This window comes from Ahaetulla prasina, chromosome 1 (assembly GCF_028640845.1).
Source record: "Ahaetulla prasina isolate Xishuangbanna chromosome 1, ASM2864084v1, whole genome shotgun sequence".
NCBI lineage: Eukaryota > Metazoa > Chordata > Lepidosauria > Squamata > Colubridae > Ahaetulla > Ahaetulla prasina.
In genome coordinates, this window is record NC_080539.1 from 59,569,574 (window position 1) to 59,587,819 (window position 18,246).

The 18,246-nt window shown below is 36.4% G+C and overlaps 2 protein-coding genes across 10 annotated transcripts in view; one reads left to right on the plus strand and one right to left on the minus strand.

Annotated features, from left to right (window-relative positions):
- Positions 1 to 15,990, minus strand: part of GPATCH2 (G-patch domain containing 2) — a 100,898-nt gene extending 84,908 nt beyond the window's left edge. For 5 of the 8 annotated variants that reach the window (XR_009152974.1, XR_009152975.1, XM_058165417.1 and 2 more), the window contains exons 1-5: positions 15,858 to 15,990; positions 8,837 to 9,550; positions 4,977 to 5,038; positions 2,844 to 3,026; positions 1,037 to 1,116 (exon numbers count right to left, since the gene is read on the minus strand). Coding sequence is in view for 5 of the 8 variants with exons in the window: in XM_058165417.1 (XP_058021400.1) it covers positions 1,037 to 1,116; positions 2,844 to 3,026; positions 4,977 to 5,038; positions 8,837 to 9,550; positions 15,858 to 15,913 (1,095 nt within the window). In the remaining 3 variants the exon portion in view is untranslated. Of the gene's footprint in view, positions 1 to 1,036; positions 1,117 to 2,843; positions 3,027 to 4,976; positions 5,039 to 8,836; positions 9,551 to 10,835; positions 10,998 to 15,857 lie in introns of those variants that run through there. The other 3 variants (XR_009152976.1, XM_058165418.1, XM_058165419.1) reach the window with 2 other exon arrangements.
- SPATA17 (spermatogenesis associated 17) overlaps positions 15,912 to 18,246 on the plus strand; it is a 113,702-nt gene continuing 111,367 nt past the window's right edge. The window contains exon 1 of one of the 2 annotated variants that reach the window (XM_058165423.1): positions 15,912 to 16,120. In XM_058165423.1, coding sequence (XP_058021406.1) covers positions 15,912 to 16,120 — 209 coding nt within the window. Of the gene's footprint in view, positions 16,121 to 16,364; positions 16,433 to 18,246 lie in introns of those variants that run through there. The other variant, XM_058165424.1, reaches the window with a different exon arrangement.

Consider the following 18,246-nt stretch of genomic DNA (forward strand, 5'->3'; position numbering starts at 1 on the left):
AAACATTAATGCATACACACACACACACACACACACACGGCATACTTCCACCAATTGAAACTTAATCACCTTTTTCACAATTTAGGGCAGAAATGCAGTTTTTAGTTTGGTTAAGTCATGTGTCATCAATATCATGAACTTAATCTATCAGTTGTAATAGCACCTATAAAATACTAGAATGAGATTGCAATAAGCCTAGAAAATGGGCTACAAATCCCAGATATGTTCAAGCAAGCAGTGAACCAAAAATAAAAATACGGAGATCTGTAACTAGCAACTAGACACATTCATCTGATTCATTACCTCTAAAGACAAAGTGCACAGGCCAAGGTCTTATTTAACCCAGAACTGCTACTCTTGCACAAGGAGATCTAAACTTTTCTTTAGTTAGCCAAACTAGTTTTCACAAATAGACTTTTTTATACTAACACAATGTCACATTTATCAAGCATACATGTAAAAATCCAATGCCCCCCCATTCCCCCCGCCCCCCGTTTTCAGATTTTGTCTATTACAGCAGGATAATTTTTAGTCACAAAAATCATTTTTGTTCTGGATAATAATGAAGATTAAAATTAAGTTTCTCCAAACCTGTTTACAGTATTTCATACATTGCATTCTAATCAAACCTTAAACATTTGAGAGTAAAAAATACATGGATTTTCCAGAATTAAGAGGTAAGCAGGTCATCTATACTACAGAATTACAAATATAAGGGATAGAAGTTTGAGACAATTGCTAAATACATTTGTTAATAAATAAGCTAAATGCTAAATACATATGCTAAATAAATAAATCTTGTCTGTCATTGATTGTCATTATCATTTAATCAGATCATCATTTAATACATCTCTACTTTGTGTATCTTGGATTTGTACAGTTCTGAAAAATGTCAGTTATTGAAAATAATGGGCGACTCAAATATTACTGTAAGATCATCGTTTTATACACATGTTTGCACAGACAGTTGATACTGGAACATGGTTTAATTTAATAATAAAACGTGGCCCACAATAAATTATGAGAACCAGCTCACCATTGCAGTTGTGTTCCCTGTTACCTTTTTGATGTTCCTGGCTGGCATTCCATGAAGATGACTAAGCCTTGTCTGGAAATCTAGAAATAAAATTACAGTTCAATTAATATATACAGTTCAAGTAATATACACTTATAAAGAGACAATCTAAAAGATAAAGATTTGTTTTCCTCATCTAAAATAGTTTAAAATTCTCTTTTGGTTTAAAAATTATTGTATAAGAAAATTACATATAAATAATAGGTAAAGGTAAAGGTTTCCCTCGCACATATGTGCTAGTCGTTCCCGACTCTAGGGGGCAGTGCTCATCTCCATTTCAAAGCCGAAGAGCCAGCGCTGTCCAAAGACATCTCCGTGGTCATGTGGCCGGCATGACTAAATACCAAAGGCGCACGGAACGCTGTTACTTTTCCACCAAAGGTGGTCCCTATTTTTCTACTTGCATTTTTTACGTGCTTCTGAACTGCTAGGTTAGTAGAAGCTGGGACAAGTAACAGCTCACCCCATTACACGGCACTAGGGATTCAAACCGCTGAACTGCCGACCTTTCGATCAACACGCTCATATAAAATATGGCAAACCCCTACTCCAATTTTAACATGTTGCATTATCAGGCATGGATCAACATATACATGTTATATGAAATTTACTTGTACTATTAAATAATGCTATCAGAGTGTTGGAATCATTCCAATATTGGAAACTTGATAATTATACGTAGTTATAAATCACTCTCTTAAAGGTAGTCATGTCATCATCCAAGAGATGAATAACCAGATAAGGCACAATTAGATTGTTTACTGGATTGCAATTTTCAAAAAAGTTATAAAAGGAAAAAAACTGAAATAGAGCATCTGTACTGATGGTACTGTTGAGAAGTCTTCATTTTCTTTTAATAATTTTAAAAGGAATAAATGAAGATCTTTCAGATAATAACTAGGGATTTCTCACTCAAACTCTTTCAAATTTTAAATACTCCATTTCAAGTTTGAAGTGCTTCGCTTCAATTGCAAAATAGCTGTTTCAAGTGTAAAACAGCCTATCACTGGGAAATGTTTCAAGCTCAGTTACAAACTTGAAACAGAATTGCCTCAAACTTTACACTCTTTTAAAATGAAGAGTTTTGAATTAAACAATGGTTTGAAATAGAAACTGTTCATTTTCTTAGTAACAGACCATCCTGAAACCAGGATGAATTGGCACAAAATATTAAAGAATCTCATGGCATTTTGAAAACTAATTTTACTGTGGACCATACTTCATTTTATCAGGTGTGCATTCCACAAGGTCTTTGGCATATTTGCTGTTTAGAGAGCAGCACTCCTATCTTCTTAGAAGATGGCTTCAATTATTACTTCAGAATGTAAACACATCATACTGTTGTTTAAGGAATGAAAACTAATTTTGGCTTTTTTTCAGTTATTACTTATGTATGTATCAAAAACTACTTAAAAAAAGCTACTTTTTACCAGAGAACACAATGGGATAGGTATAGAGGAGAAGGGAGGAATGAGATATAGAATACTGAATAATGTTTAGAAAAATATTGGAGTAGCATATAGAGTTATAAGGGGAGGACACAATCAGCCCAAACTATGTCCTTTTCTCTTCCATAAATACCTGAACTTTTGACAATGAAACTCCAACCCCTTTGGGATCCAAATGGGATCCAAATACCTTTACAATATACAGAAAAGTAAGCTTTAGACTGGAATAAAAAAGAGGTAAGTTGACTGCAGACTTCAAATTCTATTAACAATATTTAATTTAACTCTAATTTCAAAACAGTCTTTTAAAAGTTACTGACCTCTCTTGCCTGAATGTGACATAAGTGGGAAGCTGCCTGTTAAAATACTTTCAAAGATGGGGTCAGGCATCTCTTTCTCCAGTCCTGCTGAATCTTCCTTTTCCCACCAAGGAATAATTCCAGTAATCCCACAGGCACCTCCAGGTTCACTTTCATGAAACCAGTCACTTTGCTCATCATCACCTGTAAGAAACAAATGTTTCAGCATGACATTCAAAGGAAATGAAATTCTATTTGCGGGTCATTTAAAAATCTGAGAAATAATTTGAAGACCTAATATTTTAATGATAACACCAAATAATTCTATTTCACTTAGTGTGGTTTCAACATTAATAAAACAAACTATAATCCCATGTAGGGAATTTTTAAAGAAGTATAAATCTGTGGAATCAGTTGCTTGCAGATTATAATGATCCATAATTAGCTTAATTTTATGATTTGTGTGGTAAATAAATGGGTGTGGCCAAATAAACCTAATTTTTTTAAGATTAATTAAGAAACAAGTTTTGAAAAAGTTATTTTCAAATGAAAGATGACAGCTTCACAGAAATATTAACCATCTAGGGTAATGGTTCATAGAAACTAAAAATTCAAAAGAAAATCTCAAATATACCCTTCACAAAATTATCTGAAATTTTTACATCTTTGCTAAAGTGCCCAAAAGCTATTTCTCATCTTCCATGTGGCTAGAGTGATACAACTGGTAAAAAGGGTGGATGATGTCAGAAATGCCATCCTGGAATAGCAGCCACTTGAAGTAAGGATTTGTTTTAGCTTGCCTGAAAGTTTTCAGAATCACCATGAAGAATTAAGACCTGGGCTGGATATATAATAAAGACTCTAGCTCCCGTCTTTGAACAGCAATATGGGAACATTTGAAGTTACCTGTCCAACTCAAAAGAATTTATCCCATGGTCTGTCTGAGTACATCTGAAAAAGCACTTAAAGACTTAGATGTAGCTCAATCAAAATCTCTTTTCTGATATTTTTATCATTTGCTTTTATATTTTATTTGCTTTATTTATTTATTTGCTTTATTTAGCAGATGAGCCACAGTGGCGCAGTGGTTAGAATGCATTACTGCAGGCTACTTCTGCTGACTGCCTGCAATTTGGCAGTTCAAATTTCACCAGGCTCAAGGTTGACTCAGCCTTCCATCCTTCTGAGGTAGGTAAAATGAGGACCCAGATTGTTGGGGGCAATATGCTGACTCTGTAAATGGCTCTGTAAAGCAGTATATAAGTCTAAGTGCTATTGTTATTTATTTATTTATTTAAAAAAGGTTCTTCAACGTGTTCTCAATGAACATTAACATAAACTTTTAAACTGTAAAAGTTATCTTTGATACAACAATTCAGGCATTTTTGGAGTCCAACACAAATGGAGATTCACATAACCAAAAAGCTAGAATTGTGCAGTTTTCTCCCTAGAACAAGAAAGGATGTAATTTTTGCCACTTCCAGTTTCTGTCTGCAATTTTGTCACCACATTCTCCTGAATTTTTTTTTAAGCTTTAATGTGCAAAATGGGAGTGGGGCAGAATTGAGTAAAATTGTATCTGACTGCTTTCGCTGTTTTTGCTAATTAAATAATATATATACTGATGCTAGGGGGCATTAGGTCTGTGCCCAGAAAAGGTACAAGCTCTGCACCCTATCCAGCCTGGCACCTAGCTAATTGCTAACTAGCAAGACAAATTCTCCTGGTACCTCACAAAACAATAATCCTAAAATTCTCCTAACAGAGAATGAGGTGGCTGGATGGAGTCACTGAAGCAGTAGGTGTGAGCTTAAATGGACTCCAGAGGATGGTAGAGGATAGGAAGGCCTGGAGGAACGTTGTCCATGGGGTCGCGATGGGTCGGACATGACTTTGCAACTAACAACAACAAATACAATTTTATCAGAAAGAATTCTATGTTGATTTTATAGGAACAGGATGGATTGTTCTATTAACTTTAGAGATAAATTCCATGTTTAAAACAAAAACAGAGCAAAAACACATACAAACCCTGACAAACTGGATTTGCTATACAATGTTTTTAGTTAAAAAACAAAAACTAAGATATTGATTATCTGCTTATGAAGTATACAAACACTTAACTGGATACATTTCTTATAAATGTTTCAGTACCTTGTCTTCCCTCATCATTGGTAAACAAACCAGCATCACTACTGCTGAGGCTGCTGGATTCACTGTGATAATAGGGAAAAAGAAAAGATCAGAAGTACAATTGATATCTCAGTCATAAAATTTTAAACAGGCAAGATTGCACTCAGATGAAACTTAAGCCTTAACAAAATCTAAAAGAAAATAGGATATTATTTTTTTAAAAAGAAAGAAAGATCAAACTGCAAATATCACGGTTCCATTAACTAGAGAACATATTATTTTTGGCACATAAACCACAGGAATCTAATGGGACCCTGACAGTAAGCCAGATGTGACTGCAATGAGGTGCTGATACAATTGATGCATTTTATTATCTGCTTCCATTAAAGGCTCACTGTTCCTTTCCTATGCTGTGCTATTCAGCTTGATCCTAAAATTATTGCTCACTTTAAAAAAAAAAAAAAAGGAAGAAAAAGGGGGAATTTGAGTCAAAACTATTTCAGCTTTTGGTTGCATGAAAAATAGTTATCCCACATCAGAATACCTATTTTTAACATTTGGAAATATTATGTACTACCTCATAAATGTTCATTGCAATTCTATTATTTAATTAAAAAGAAGAGCTTTTTGTACAATGATGTCTTTTAAATCAAAGTAAAAGGTCTCTCGAGAAAAACAAAAAAATCAATATAACAAAAAAACAAACAAAAACCAATTTCTTCTACTTTCTAATTTCTGTTTCCCACAACGTATTTTTATATTCATTACCCAAATGTTTTACATATGTAAATAAAAAATGTATAAAATTATGTACAAATGTAGATTTAATATTATGAACATTTAATATTGTAAAACAGCATCAGGATCCAGAATGCCATCCATGTCCAAACATTTCTAATTTTCTGCAGTAAGTGGTCCTGAGTTTTAAAACTTATCAAAATATCACTGCCAATGAACTATTGTTTCACACAAATAATTATTTTTCTAAAAGATAAAAAGTAAAATCCCACAATAACTTGAAATACACTTTTTATTTCTTCGGGAGTCCTTCGGGAGAAAGGATGGTATAAAAATTCGAATAAATAAATAAATTTGGAAATTAATTGTGTCCAACAAAAGGGGACCTTTTAACATTTGCAGTAAATTTTCACTTTTGTACAGCTGAGATTATTTCCCACCTATTTATAAAACCTAAAGGGAATAATTCTACTGTATCAGTATGTTGATACTGTATCAATTTTGAACTTAGTCCACAGACTTAGTATCAGTAATTGAATATAAATTAATCCAGTAATTTAACCCAATCTAATCCTATAGTTTAACTTTTTAAATAGTTAACTTTGTTATTTAAACTTCTTTTAAAGTTATATCTTTGAACTAGGTTATCTCATAGATTTTTTGCAATTTTGGTGCTCAATTTCTCTAATGATTTGGGTTTTTTTTTAAAGTGTACTTTTGAACTTTTAAAACTATAACTGTTCTATCACTATTGTTGTATGTACACTAAGAGTTTATGCTCCAGAGACAAATTCCTTGTGTGTCTAATCACACTTGGCCAATAAAGAATTCTATTCTATTTTGTATTGTACACAGTTGGGTGCTTAGTTACTTTACTTACCCAAATTGCAAAAGAAATTTGAGTTTCATCAATTCTGGTAAAGATTTGGAAGCTACTGTTAATAATCCTAAAAATTCACCTGTGTTCAGTAACATTCACCTCTTCACAAAGAGTTTCATTAATTATAAATTAGAAATTAGTATAATCTAGGCCTGTAGGCAAGCAAGTGACAATTATAACCAGGAAAGAAATCTGATCATACCTAAAAGGATTCAGCAATCATCCAATCATCACATCTAGCCAGAACTGAATTTCAATGCTGTTTGCAATAAAAAGGATTGGACTTAAAAATCATCAAAGCTTTCCAATGCCAATTTGCTTAATAAGTGTGTAATTGTGCAGTCACAGTAACTGCTGGTTTTCTCTGTTGGTGCTAATTTATAATGTCCATAAGCAGTACTTCAGTTTTCATATATGTTAAGAATTCTTTTTTATATTTCAGGGCATCAAGTGTCTGCCACTTATCTAGGAGAGCTCTTATCAAAAGCAGAACAGGAACAATTTTGCTATGAAAAAAATCAAATTAGAAATGTCCTTTATAAATGCCTATGGACTTTTTTTAAAAAAATTAAGATTTTAAGGAAGCCCTTTCAGATTTCTTCCAATGGTTCTTTAAGTTTTCTCCATATAATTATTTGGCAATTTTATTGTATACAACAGTTAAGAAATACTGAAAATTGTTTACAACAAGTCAACCTATTGATCCATTTACCTCTGTTACTGCAGAAATTGGCTTACATTGATTTTCAAGGTTTTAGACAGATCTTTTTTTCCAACCACTATTTAAATAGTCAGGGATTGAAATGGCTTGCCAAGCTCATACTACACCTGTGAACTGCACCCTTTTTCCAATCTGTTATCAGTTGTTAAATGTCTTTGTTTCCCATGCTAAAGGAAGATTGAGGCAAATGTTTCAGTAAATAACTACAGCTATTGTTGGATGAAAGTTCTCAACAAATAAAAGGCATTGTACTAAAAGGGAAAAGCATTAGCAAGAACACAGAGACAGTGTTGTATGAACTCTATTCATACTGGAAAAAAACAAATTATCTATTACATATATATTAATATCCTACACAGCTTCTCATCTTCAAAAAAATGGTAAATAGCTATAGATTGTGGAAATTTTTAAAAATAGAAATAGCAATAGCACTTAGACTTATATATTGCTTGGTAATGCTTTACAAGCACTCTCTGAGGAAGTTATAAATGTCATCATATTGCCTCCCACAATCTGGGTCTTCATTTTACTGATCTTGGAAAAATGGAAGACTAAGTCAACCTTGAGCTGATCAGGATCAAATTCCTGGCTGTGGGTAGAGTTAGCCTGCAATAATGCACTCTAACCACTGTGCCACTACGGCTGTTACTTCCTTTACTATCTTATATTCTTTAGTTTTGCAGGTTACTATTAATATAGACAGACACAATGTTCACTTGTCAGCCTTATCCTGAAATCATTAGTTTACTGATATTCCAGCAAAGAGCCTTAGGATGCAGGCTTCTTGGCAACTTAGCTTTTCCTAGGATAAAAAGGCAAAGCCATGTAGTTGGTTATTTAAAGATAAACCTGAGCTGTCCCAAAAATAGAAGGAAAGGGGGAATCAAATAGATAAAAATATCCTCACTAATTTAGAATTTACTATCAGCATAGAGCAAGTGGAATTCTGGTTTGAAAAACACTGTGATGCATCTCCCAAGAACAGTTGTGCCAGTGATGGTGAAAAACAGAATATATTTTATTTCAATATTTTCTAATATTTAAATTCTTTTTTAAACATAACATAATTGGGAGTGGATAAAAAGACTGTAAGTTTACAAAAAATGTAAACATCTGTAATGAAATATTTGAAAAGGAAATAAACAATTGTATTCTGTCAACTTTATAAATTCAAAACTTTTAATTAAAATTTGAACTATTTGCCCTTACTTCTCCTTTAATAGGAAGTAAAAAAAATGACTCATAGGAAAAAACCCAAAGGCAGCTAAATTTATTTTATTGAAATCCTCTTCATACTTGTTTGATAATAAGTACCACTAAACCCCGTAACTTACTTACAAATTAGGCCAAATAGGGTAGCATTGCACAGGAGTTGCACTTTTTGTACTGAAAGATTTAATGCAGAATGGCAGAAAGACTTTAAACAATTTTAAATAGTTCAACTTTGGCAACATACTACGGAATCCTAAAGCAAAAGATAATAATTTAACATAAGAACACAATAATCTAAATTTCACAATTAAAAGAAAAACTGAAGACAACCTGTCGCTCATGTTTTCATCTGAGCCCTTTTGCTCTTCATACTCCATTTTATCCTTGTTCACAGGATTGATTTCCTCATTCTCTATGACCACGCCTTCATCCAAAATGTCTGGGCCTTGCCTATTTGCTGCTAGCTTTCTTTTTTTAACTTTACTCTTTGATAGTTCTTGATGGGAGTAAGATCTGTTGTCATTGTCCATTTCCTGGTCCTTAATGTTGCCTTGTTGGGGCAACGTAATTTTGTTTGTTACTTCAGAAGGTAGATCAATTGCCATTCGTTTCACCTTTCGACGTCTACGCAGAGTCCTATTACCTAAATTGTCAACAGCTAGATCAGGTTCATGCCAAAGAGGTCTTTTGCCTCTTAAGTTATTTAGATTTGAATTTGGTCTACGTTTTGCAACCAGCAGTTGGTCATCAGAATCACTATGGTCTTTCTTATTAGCAGCATAGTTCTCTCTATAATCCTTGTTTGGCTCTTCAAGGCTGGAATCAGAACCTTCACTTAAACAATGTCCAGTCTCCCAGGGATGATGTGAATTAAACGAACGTCTTTTCCTTCCTCTTCTCTTTCGAGCCTGGCGTTTTAGAAGACATGAGATGCTGCGAGAATGATCACCCGTATCTGCAAAGCCACCTCTTGCTTGCTCTGAACTTTCTTCCAGTGCAGAGACTAGATCATGAACCAGCTCCTCCATAGTCTTACTAAAATGCCTGTAAATAGTGAAGAAAAAAAGCCATTTCTGGTTAATTAATATCTTGTTATAGTGACTGTTTTAGAAAAGTGAAAGAACTACTTCTTCGCTCATAAAGTATCTGAAGATATTAGAGGATGGTGCTTTGGAATTGGTGGCTGTACTGTAAGATTTTTTTGCCCTAATCATTTACTGTAAAACAGAAATAATCACTCCCCACCCACATATCAGATCTTTTATTCTTATGCAAAGCCCTACAAGAGTAAAGCAATATTTTGCCTTCGTCCAAGTCTCAGGGAAGCAATATAATAAGAGCACTATGCATTATGAAAAGCTGTGCAGAATTTACTTGTCTTAGTTCTACTTTTTCAAGAACAAGAGTCAGACAGACATCCAAGCTTGTTGGGAAGTATATTTAGGAAAAGGAAGGATTCAGTAGTAACCATAGATAACATGAGCAAAACAAAAATTGTTAAAACAATGTCTCCATAATAAAATATCACAAAATAATTCTTATGATGCTTCATGTTTCCTTAACATGAAACTTAAACTTAACAAAAGCGTAACACACAATAACGTTAATAGAGTAATCTAATTAACTGGTAAGGTACCAATTTAGCACAGTGATTAATTAAAGAAACAACACTTTGTATGTTGTAATTCCATTTCTGACCTTATAGTGAAAATTAGAAAGGCATTTAAAACACAAAGGCAGAGAACAGAATAGTTTAGTTTAGTTTTACTTTATCCTAAGGGATTATATGAAAAAGGTAATTTACACATTTGTTATTACTAATCTATCAAACAGCGAGTTTATTTATTTGATTTATATTCTGCTTTTCCAGGACTGTAAGACAACATACATGGGGATCTCCTTTCATTTTAACCTCACAGCATGAATATTTTTACATAGTTATTCTATATGTATATAAACCAAATGACATTCAATATAGTATTTCCTTAATCTATAGAGTTTCATCATTTAAAATATGTATTTTGCTCTCTGTTATCCATGTTGCTAGGCTGGACAAATGTTTTTTGGCAGCAATCATAAACTATGACTAACATTTAAACTAGCTTAATGTGCTTTTCAGACCACAAAAATCAATTACATCTATATTTTATCCTCTGAATGGCATAATCTAAGAAAAACACAAGAGAGATGAAGAAGGGCTGCAGGGTAGTTTTTAAAAAAAAAATAATATTCTTAATTATAATGAAAGAACAGTACAGTATAAAATAAGTATGAGCATAATCAACTGTGAAAGCCATGCAAATTTAGTTGAAATACTATTTGCAGGTACCTCTTCTTATCCATGCAGTCTTTATTTTTCAATCCTAATGTCTCCCATAGTTTGTAGTAATGACATCATTTGAAAAAAATGGTAAAGTTTATGAGATACAGCAATAAGTACTGTGAGTTACTCAATGCCATATTTTTTATTCCAATATGAACTCTGAAGATGGCTGCTGAGAAATCCCATTAAAATCACTTTATGAATGGATGCAGGAAATAGACTGATTTGTCTGTCTCTTAAAAATGCAGCTTGAATCATATTGATGATATTCCCTCAGCTGAAATAAAGCTGCTGCATGTTGAAAGATAGAAAGCTGAATAAACTGTAACCAAAATTCTGAACCGCTTGGCCTTTTGTAAGGCCTTGAAGATCTGGCTTTGAGCCTAGGCCCAAGACCCAGAGGGTATGAAGGGTCATGTTTCCTAGCTATACCGATATCTAACTTGACTTTTTTTTTCATGAGGGGAATGTGTAGTCTAGAAATATAAATAAAAACATTAAATTTGTATTATATTGTAATTGTTTTAACTGTTTTATCAGTCACCACCAAGAGTCACTTCCATGTGATAGGTGGCCAAAGACTTAATAAATAAAAATATGTAGTCATTTAATCATTTAGTGATTTGCTAAATGTTCAGCATCTTGTTCTTTTACCTATTTGTTTTACCCAAATCAAAAATTCAGCTTCTGATACTTTGTTACACCTAATGAACTTTCTTCAAGGATTGTATATTTCATCTTTACTAGGCTTTACATCATAGAACTACATGGAAATTTAGGGTTTATAATAATAAAAACACAAGCAAAACCATATTTTAAAATGTATTTCAATTAAAGTCAGTGTCTTCTAATTTCTGTATTGTATATTGTTTAAAAAAGCAGAGTGAGGTAAAGTTATTGTTCTATTTATAAAATAGAGAACTATGTAACAAATTACCTGATAGAAAAACAAAACACTCCTCTTTCCAATAATTACTTCTGGAAAGGAGGAGGTTTGTCTTAATGTTTGCTGAGAAAATGGTGTGGCAAATAAACAAAGGAGCAGGATACAAATCACCGAAAGCATTGCTACTTAAAAAGTAGTTACTTTTGAAGAATAGCCTGAAAAGTGTGCATGCCTTGAATATTAGATTAAAAATAACCACTGCCTGGAAGAGGCTGTTTTTAAACAGAGTTTTGCTTTTCCCCCCCAGTTCACTTAGGTCTTCTCATGCCCACAAATCCAGCTTTGATTTTCTGTAATTTCTTTGATAGTTAATATTGTTCCATATCTCATAGTATATGATATCCTTTTTTACTTGATATTTCTGCTTGTAAGTGTACAAATGTTCTCTGTACGTTCGTGTATTTGAATGTATGACAGATGTTTATTATGCAAAAATGTATATGGAGATTCTCAGTCATCCAAGTCATGGTTGTCCCAAAAGTGCTTTTTCAAGAGGCAACTGGACTTTCTGGTTTTTCTTTGAAGAAGTTTCACTTTTCATCCAAGAAGCTTCTTCAGCTCTGACTGGATGGTGGGAATGAAATGATTTATACTGCTTGCAGACAGCTAGGTATTTGCATTCTCTTAGCAAGCCTCACTTGGAGGTTTATCTGTGTCAGAACAAACACATCAGGACTAGATTCAGCAGTCCATCTGCATTTAAAAGACAAAGGCCACTCTTTTGAAGACAACAAAGTCCACATTTTGGACAGAGAGGACCGCTGGTTTGAAAGAGGGGTTAAAGGGGTCATCTATGTCAAAATTGAACAGCCCTCTCTCAACAGAGGAGGGATACGAAATCATCTATCTCCAATCTATAACACAGACCTTTCAACAGTTCCAAGAAGGCTCTACACCCATTTGCAGTACTCAGGTGACCCTGATGACAGAGATAAACCTCCAGGTGACCATGACGACCTTCTAAAAGAATGCAAATGACCAGATGTCTGCAAGGAGTATAAATCCTTCCATTCCTCACCAGCCAGTCAGAGCTGAAGAAGCTTCTTGGATGAGTGAAACGTCTTCAAAGAAAAACTGTTGTGCCTCGTCCTCCTTAGCCAGGCCCCTCCTGTCTCCTTCCGGGCCTGTTATCAGACTTCGAGTCTGATAATGAAGATGAACGGCCTGTCATGCCTCCAGCCCCCGGCCCTGGCCCCATGCCCGGAGAGGAGTCAAGGAGTGAAAACAGAAACCCAATACAGCTCACTCATACAGTGTGTGTTCCTTCGACGCAGCCGTCAGAGCAGGAAGTCAGCCAAGTGGTGCAATTACCTGGACCTGCTCCCTCTGACCCCTCCCTTTCCCAGATGCTGACAGTAGAGACAGCTGAAGACAATTCAGAGTGGAAGGATCCTCGCTTCCGGAGATCTGAGAGGCGATGCCAGCAGAAGGAAGGGTGGGGCAGGCCTGGCTAAATGCTGAGTCATGGAGCCATACCCCATAGCCTATATAAAGGACCTGTTTTTGGCATTCGAACCTTGAGTCAAGCAAAGTCTCATCTAGTTTGCTGAAGTCACAACTTGGACTCCTGCCTGCCCTGAGAAACCTCGAAGGAATTTGACAAGCTGCAGAGGCTTCGTTGCCACACTTGATACAGACTTCCTAGACCCGGTCGTCAGAGGGGGAGTGGGACACGACAAAAACAGAAAGTCCAGTTGCCTCTTGAAAAAGGACCTTTGGGCTACACACAAATGGAAGATAAATTAAGCAGTTGACCAACCAAGATCACATCAAGAATAATGGATGGATTACTCTGGGAGGTCTCAAAGAAACTTAGGGTAATGTCTAATGAACCAAAGGCCTCTCTTGCATTGGTTGAATGTCACTGTTATGAGACCACCATCCTTAGAACACTGAACAACAATGGTATGTGGGTGTATAGCAGGATTGCAAGAAGAAAGAAAATTGCTGCCCATCTACAGTTTATGAAAGACCATGCAGATAAGCCAGAAGCCTATTAAGAATATTCTGTGGATGTATGAGATCAAAGTAGAAATTTCTTGATTAACTGAAAAGGGTTATATTTGGTTAAAGAAAAACACTGGAATCCTGCATAAGACCCTTATTCTACCAGTGAAATGTGATGGCAGTATCATAGTTTGGGCCTGCTTTGCTGTCTCTGGATCAGGATGGCTTGCCATCATTGACAGACTATTCTGAATGGTACTTAAAAATTCTACAGTAAATTGTCAGGTTACTCTCTTCATGAACATAAGCTTAAGAGAAAGTTCAACATGCAATAAGATGATCCAAGAGACAAGTCATGCAAACAAAGGATGATTAAAGGGGAAGAAAAGTAATGTTTTGGAATGGCCAAATAAAAGTCCTATAAAAATGTTTTAGATTATATTTATGCAGAAAAATTACATTCAAAAGGATTTACCAACTTTAAAGTACCATTTTATTTAAAGAAGGTGTTCCATGGAGGCCAGAGGTTGTTATGCTCTGCCCATAAAATGAGTCAAGTTTATAACATGGTTATTTAGATAGCAGTATAGAGTTAAACCTCCCTTTTATGAATCAATATTTTTTCAATTATATCTCACACTTTAACTATATTCCCTACAACTTTTTTCTCTAGCCTTATTTATGTGGAATTAAAGAAAATTAGCTTTTTACCTTCTACCCTATGAAAACAAGCATTCTGGATCACTTGTAGATATGTCCAAAATTTCTGTGCTATTCTTTTATCTAGCTACAGCATATATTTTCTATAATTTGCTTTAACAGTAAAGAGTTACCAATTTCAGTATTTGTCATATATTTTTAATTATAAAAATAAATTTATCCTCGTTTCCTCCTTGCCAGATTTGCAGTATCTCCTATTCTTGAACTTCCTCATAAATACATCACTAACCTCTTTGGACACTTCTGAATTTCAGCATTCATGAAAAGTCAGCAAGAAAAAGCCAGCTTGGTCTAGTGGTTAGGGCAGCAGCCTACAAACCAGAAGACGGATTTCTAGTCCCACCTTAGATATAAAAGCTGACTGGGTAACTTTGGGCTAGTCACTCTTTCAGCCCATAAAATCGAGCCTGGGCAGACTGGTCAATTCCTGTCACAATCAATGTATCAACACTGGATACATAAACCAACAAACCCTGAATTTGAGGAAATGCTAGAAGAAGAAAAAATCAAAATAGTGTTGGGATTTACAGCAAAATTCCCTTTTTTCTGACGTTGCATTTAGCAATATTTTTATCAGACTTCTGTTGGACTATATTTCTGAAGGCACTGTATAAATTTGCAAAGGGAAAACAAGTTTTGCCCTGTCTTTCTGTTCTTCCTTCTATACTTACATACTGCAAGCATGTAAGACAACTGTATAAAAAAAACAGAGCAAGAGAGAAGCAAATAATTCAGCTCCTAAAAAGAGGAGGCCTAAATGTTTTTTTTTTAAGGATGTTTAATCTTGTAGCAAAAGAAGTACTCTGTTAGTTCCCAAAATACCACCATCCTTTGACAGCGAGCATACAAATCACACCTTAAATTCTGATCACTCCCCAACCTATGGAAAGTACAGTGGACAATGTCTTCTGGTAGCCCAATACATGTAAATGCAGGACAATCTCTTTCAAGTTTGTAACAGAAGGAACTTCAGCAGATGCTGAAGGGCTAACCCTCCTTTCCCCAAACTAAGGATTCACATCCTGGCCGCTCATCCCAGCCCCCCCCCCCTCCTTTCCTTGTATTCTCATCCCAGCCCCATTTATTAAACCTCAACTTTCCCCCTTAGGTTTGGAGATTTCACACACGGGACGCCAACTTCTTCCACAAGGCCCTAAAAGCCAGCCTCACCCAGGAGACTCAAACGAAAACACCGACACAAATTATTACAACCCGAGTCTGCCTGCCGCAGCTGCTCTAAAGATGATTTTCGAAAGACTCTCCCTCTACGCAAAGCTGCGTTAGTAGGTCATCATCGCTCCTCTCCTTCGAGGCTCCCCAGCCTAAGTCAACCTAGCCCGTCGTCCCTCTCCCTCCGGCCCGGGGCCACCCGTTCCTCTGCCCCGACGCTCACCACCCCTTTCCCCGCCCCTCACCAGCTCTTCCTGGCGGCCGGAGGTCTGCTCGGGTTGGGCTGAGCCACCCGGAACATGTACTCAGCGCCCGCAGTCGGCCGCTCCCTGAGGAGACAAGTGCCGCTTTGCAGAATTCGGGAAGGAGGAGGAGGACGGTTCACCGGGCCGCGGACGGGCTGCCGCACCTCTCACTCCCTCATGATGGTATCCCGGAAGCAGCTTCGGCGCTGGAAGGAAACCGGCCTCGACCATGACTGCTTCCCTGTTAGGGACGTGACACAACGGTGAGGGGGGGTTGTCTCCCCGTCGCCGCTTCGCCTAACTTATTACCCCCTCCCTTTCACCGCGCGGAACTAAATCCGCCACTTCTCTATCTCTGTCTGTCTGTCTGTCTGTCTCTCTCCCCGCAGAAGTTGTATCCTTCTCCCCTCTAGGCGACTGGGCTCAGATGGTACGGTCCAGTTGCCATGACGAAAATTTGTATACCATCCCTGGGAGCCGGCTAGGAGGGTGGAGGGGGGGGGGAAGATGGCCACTTTGGCCCGGCTGCAAGAGCGGCTACCGAGCTTCAAGGAAGAGTATTTCAGTAGAAACAGGTAACTCGAGCCTCCTTCCCGAGGCGATTCCCCTTCCTCGTCTCTGAAATGATTCCAGGTTTGCGGGTGCTTCTTGTTCTTCTTGTTCTTTTTTTCCTGGCCAAGAAATATCGGGAGTTCCCATCCGCAAAGTAGAGTTCATGCGTTCACACGTGTAGCCTGTGAATAAGTCACCATGGTAACGTAAGAGTAATAGGGAACGTAGGTGGAATGATCAAAGGGAATGGCGTTCATGTTGTGGAAAACTGAAATTTGCTCACGGGTAATGGTGCTTTTTTTCTGCTTCTGGTTTGCCCCAGAAGCAAACAGTGTGGCTTCTTCCTCCCCATGACTGTTAACTCCACCAAATTCATCTTGGTGACAGAGAGAAGGCAGCTACTTCTTTTTTATTTTATTTTATTTTGTCGCAACAGTATATATAAGCATAAGCATGAAACAACTATACAACATATAAGCATATATATAATGAAAGGAAACAATAGGATAGGAATGGTAGGCACTTTTGTGCTCTTATGCACGCCCCTTATAGTTTTCTTAGGACTTCTGCATTTGTTCCTCATCTTTAGCATTAAAAAGAGTGGCTTGGCTCTTACTAGATGCCATGGGAATGTTGTCACCTTTATATGAAAATATAAAGCAGTGGGTCTAAACAGTTCTTTAAGGAATAAAGTTGACAACAGCTTGAGGACACACAACTTGTTTGCCCTTGGTTAAACATAGGAGGAGGGGGAAGAGTTGCATTACAATCTGACATAAGCTAACTCATTGACTGGGTTGGCAGAACATACAAGGCTGAAGTGTGATTGGCTAGTAGTTTGTGGTTGAGATGTGTTAGCCTGCAATTTCGATCAGAACTGCGTGGACAGGCTGGAAATGATGAAAGCTGTAACTATACTTAAAAAATACCTGATTGGGAAGAAGTCTTTTGAAATATACCTACTTCTCCAAATAGCTGACTTTTTTTTTTTAAAAAAAAAGTCTGATTTAAAAAATAATAATTTGGCCATTGGAATAAATGTGAATATTGCCATAATCACACAATAGATAAAAAGATACAGTTTTTCTTTACCTTTTTCTTTTTTTGTTTAGTATGGGCAGCAAACTGACTATGAAAGGTTCAGAATTTATCTACTGGTGTTCTAAGTCCCAACAAGGAAATCACATTGTATTACTGTTCTATTTACCAGTGCATTTCTAGATCCAGTTCAAAGTGCTGGTGATGACAAATGATTTGGGGCAGTGGTATGAATAATTATTGATTGATTATTGATTGGAGTCCTAGTGGAAAACCATTTAAATATGAGCCAGCAGTGTGCAGCAGCTGCCAAAAAAGCCAACACAGTTCTACGCTGCATAAACAGAGGGATAGAATCAAGATCACATGAGGTGTTAGTGCCACTTTATAATGCCTTGGTAAGGCCACACTTGGAATACTGCATTCAGTTTTGGTGGCCACGATGTAAAAAAAGATATTGAGACTCTAGAAAGAATGCAGAGAAGAGCCACAAAAATGATTAGGGGACTGAAGGCTAAAACATATGAAGAACGGTTGCAGGAACTGGGTATGCCTAGTTTAATAAAAAGAAGGACTAGAGGAGACATGATAGCAGTATTCCAATATCTCAGGGGCTGCCACAAAGAAGTGAGAGTCACACTATTCTCCAAAGCACCTGAGGGTAGGACAAGAAGCAATGGGTAGAAACTAATCAAGGAGAGAAGCAACTTAGAACTAAGGAGAAATTTCCTGACAGAACAATTAATCAATGGAACAACTTGCCTCCAGAAGTTGTAAATGCTCCAACACTGGAAGTTTT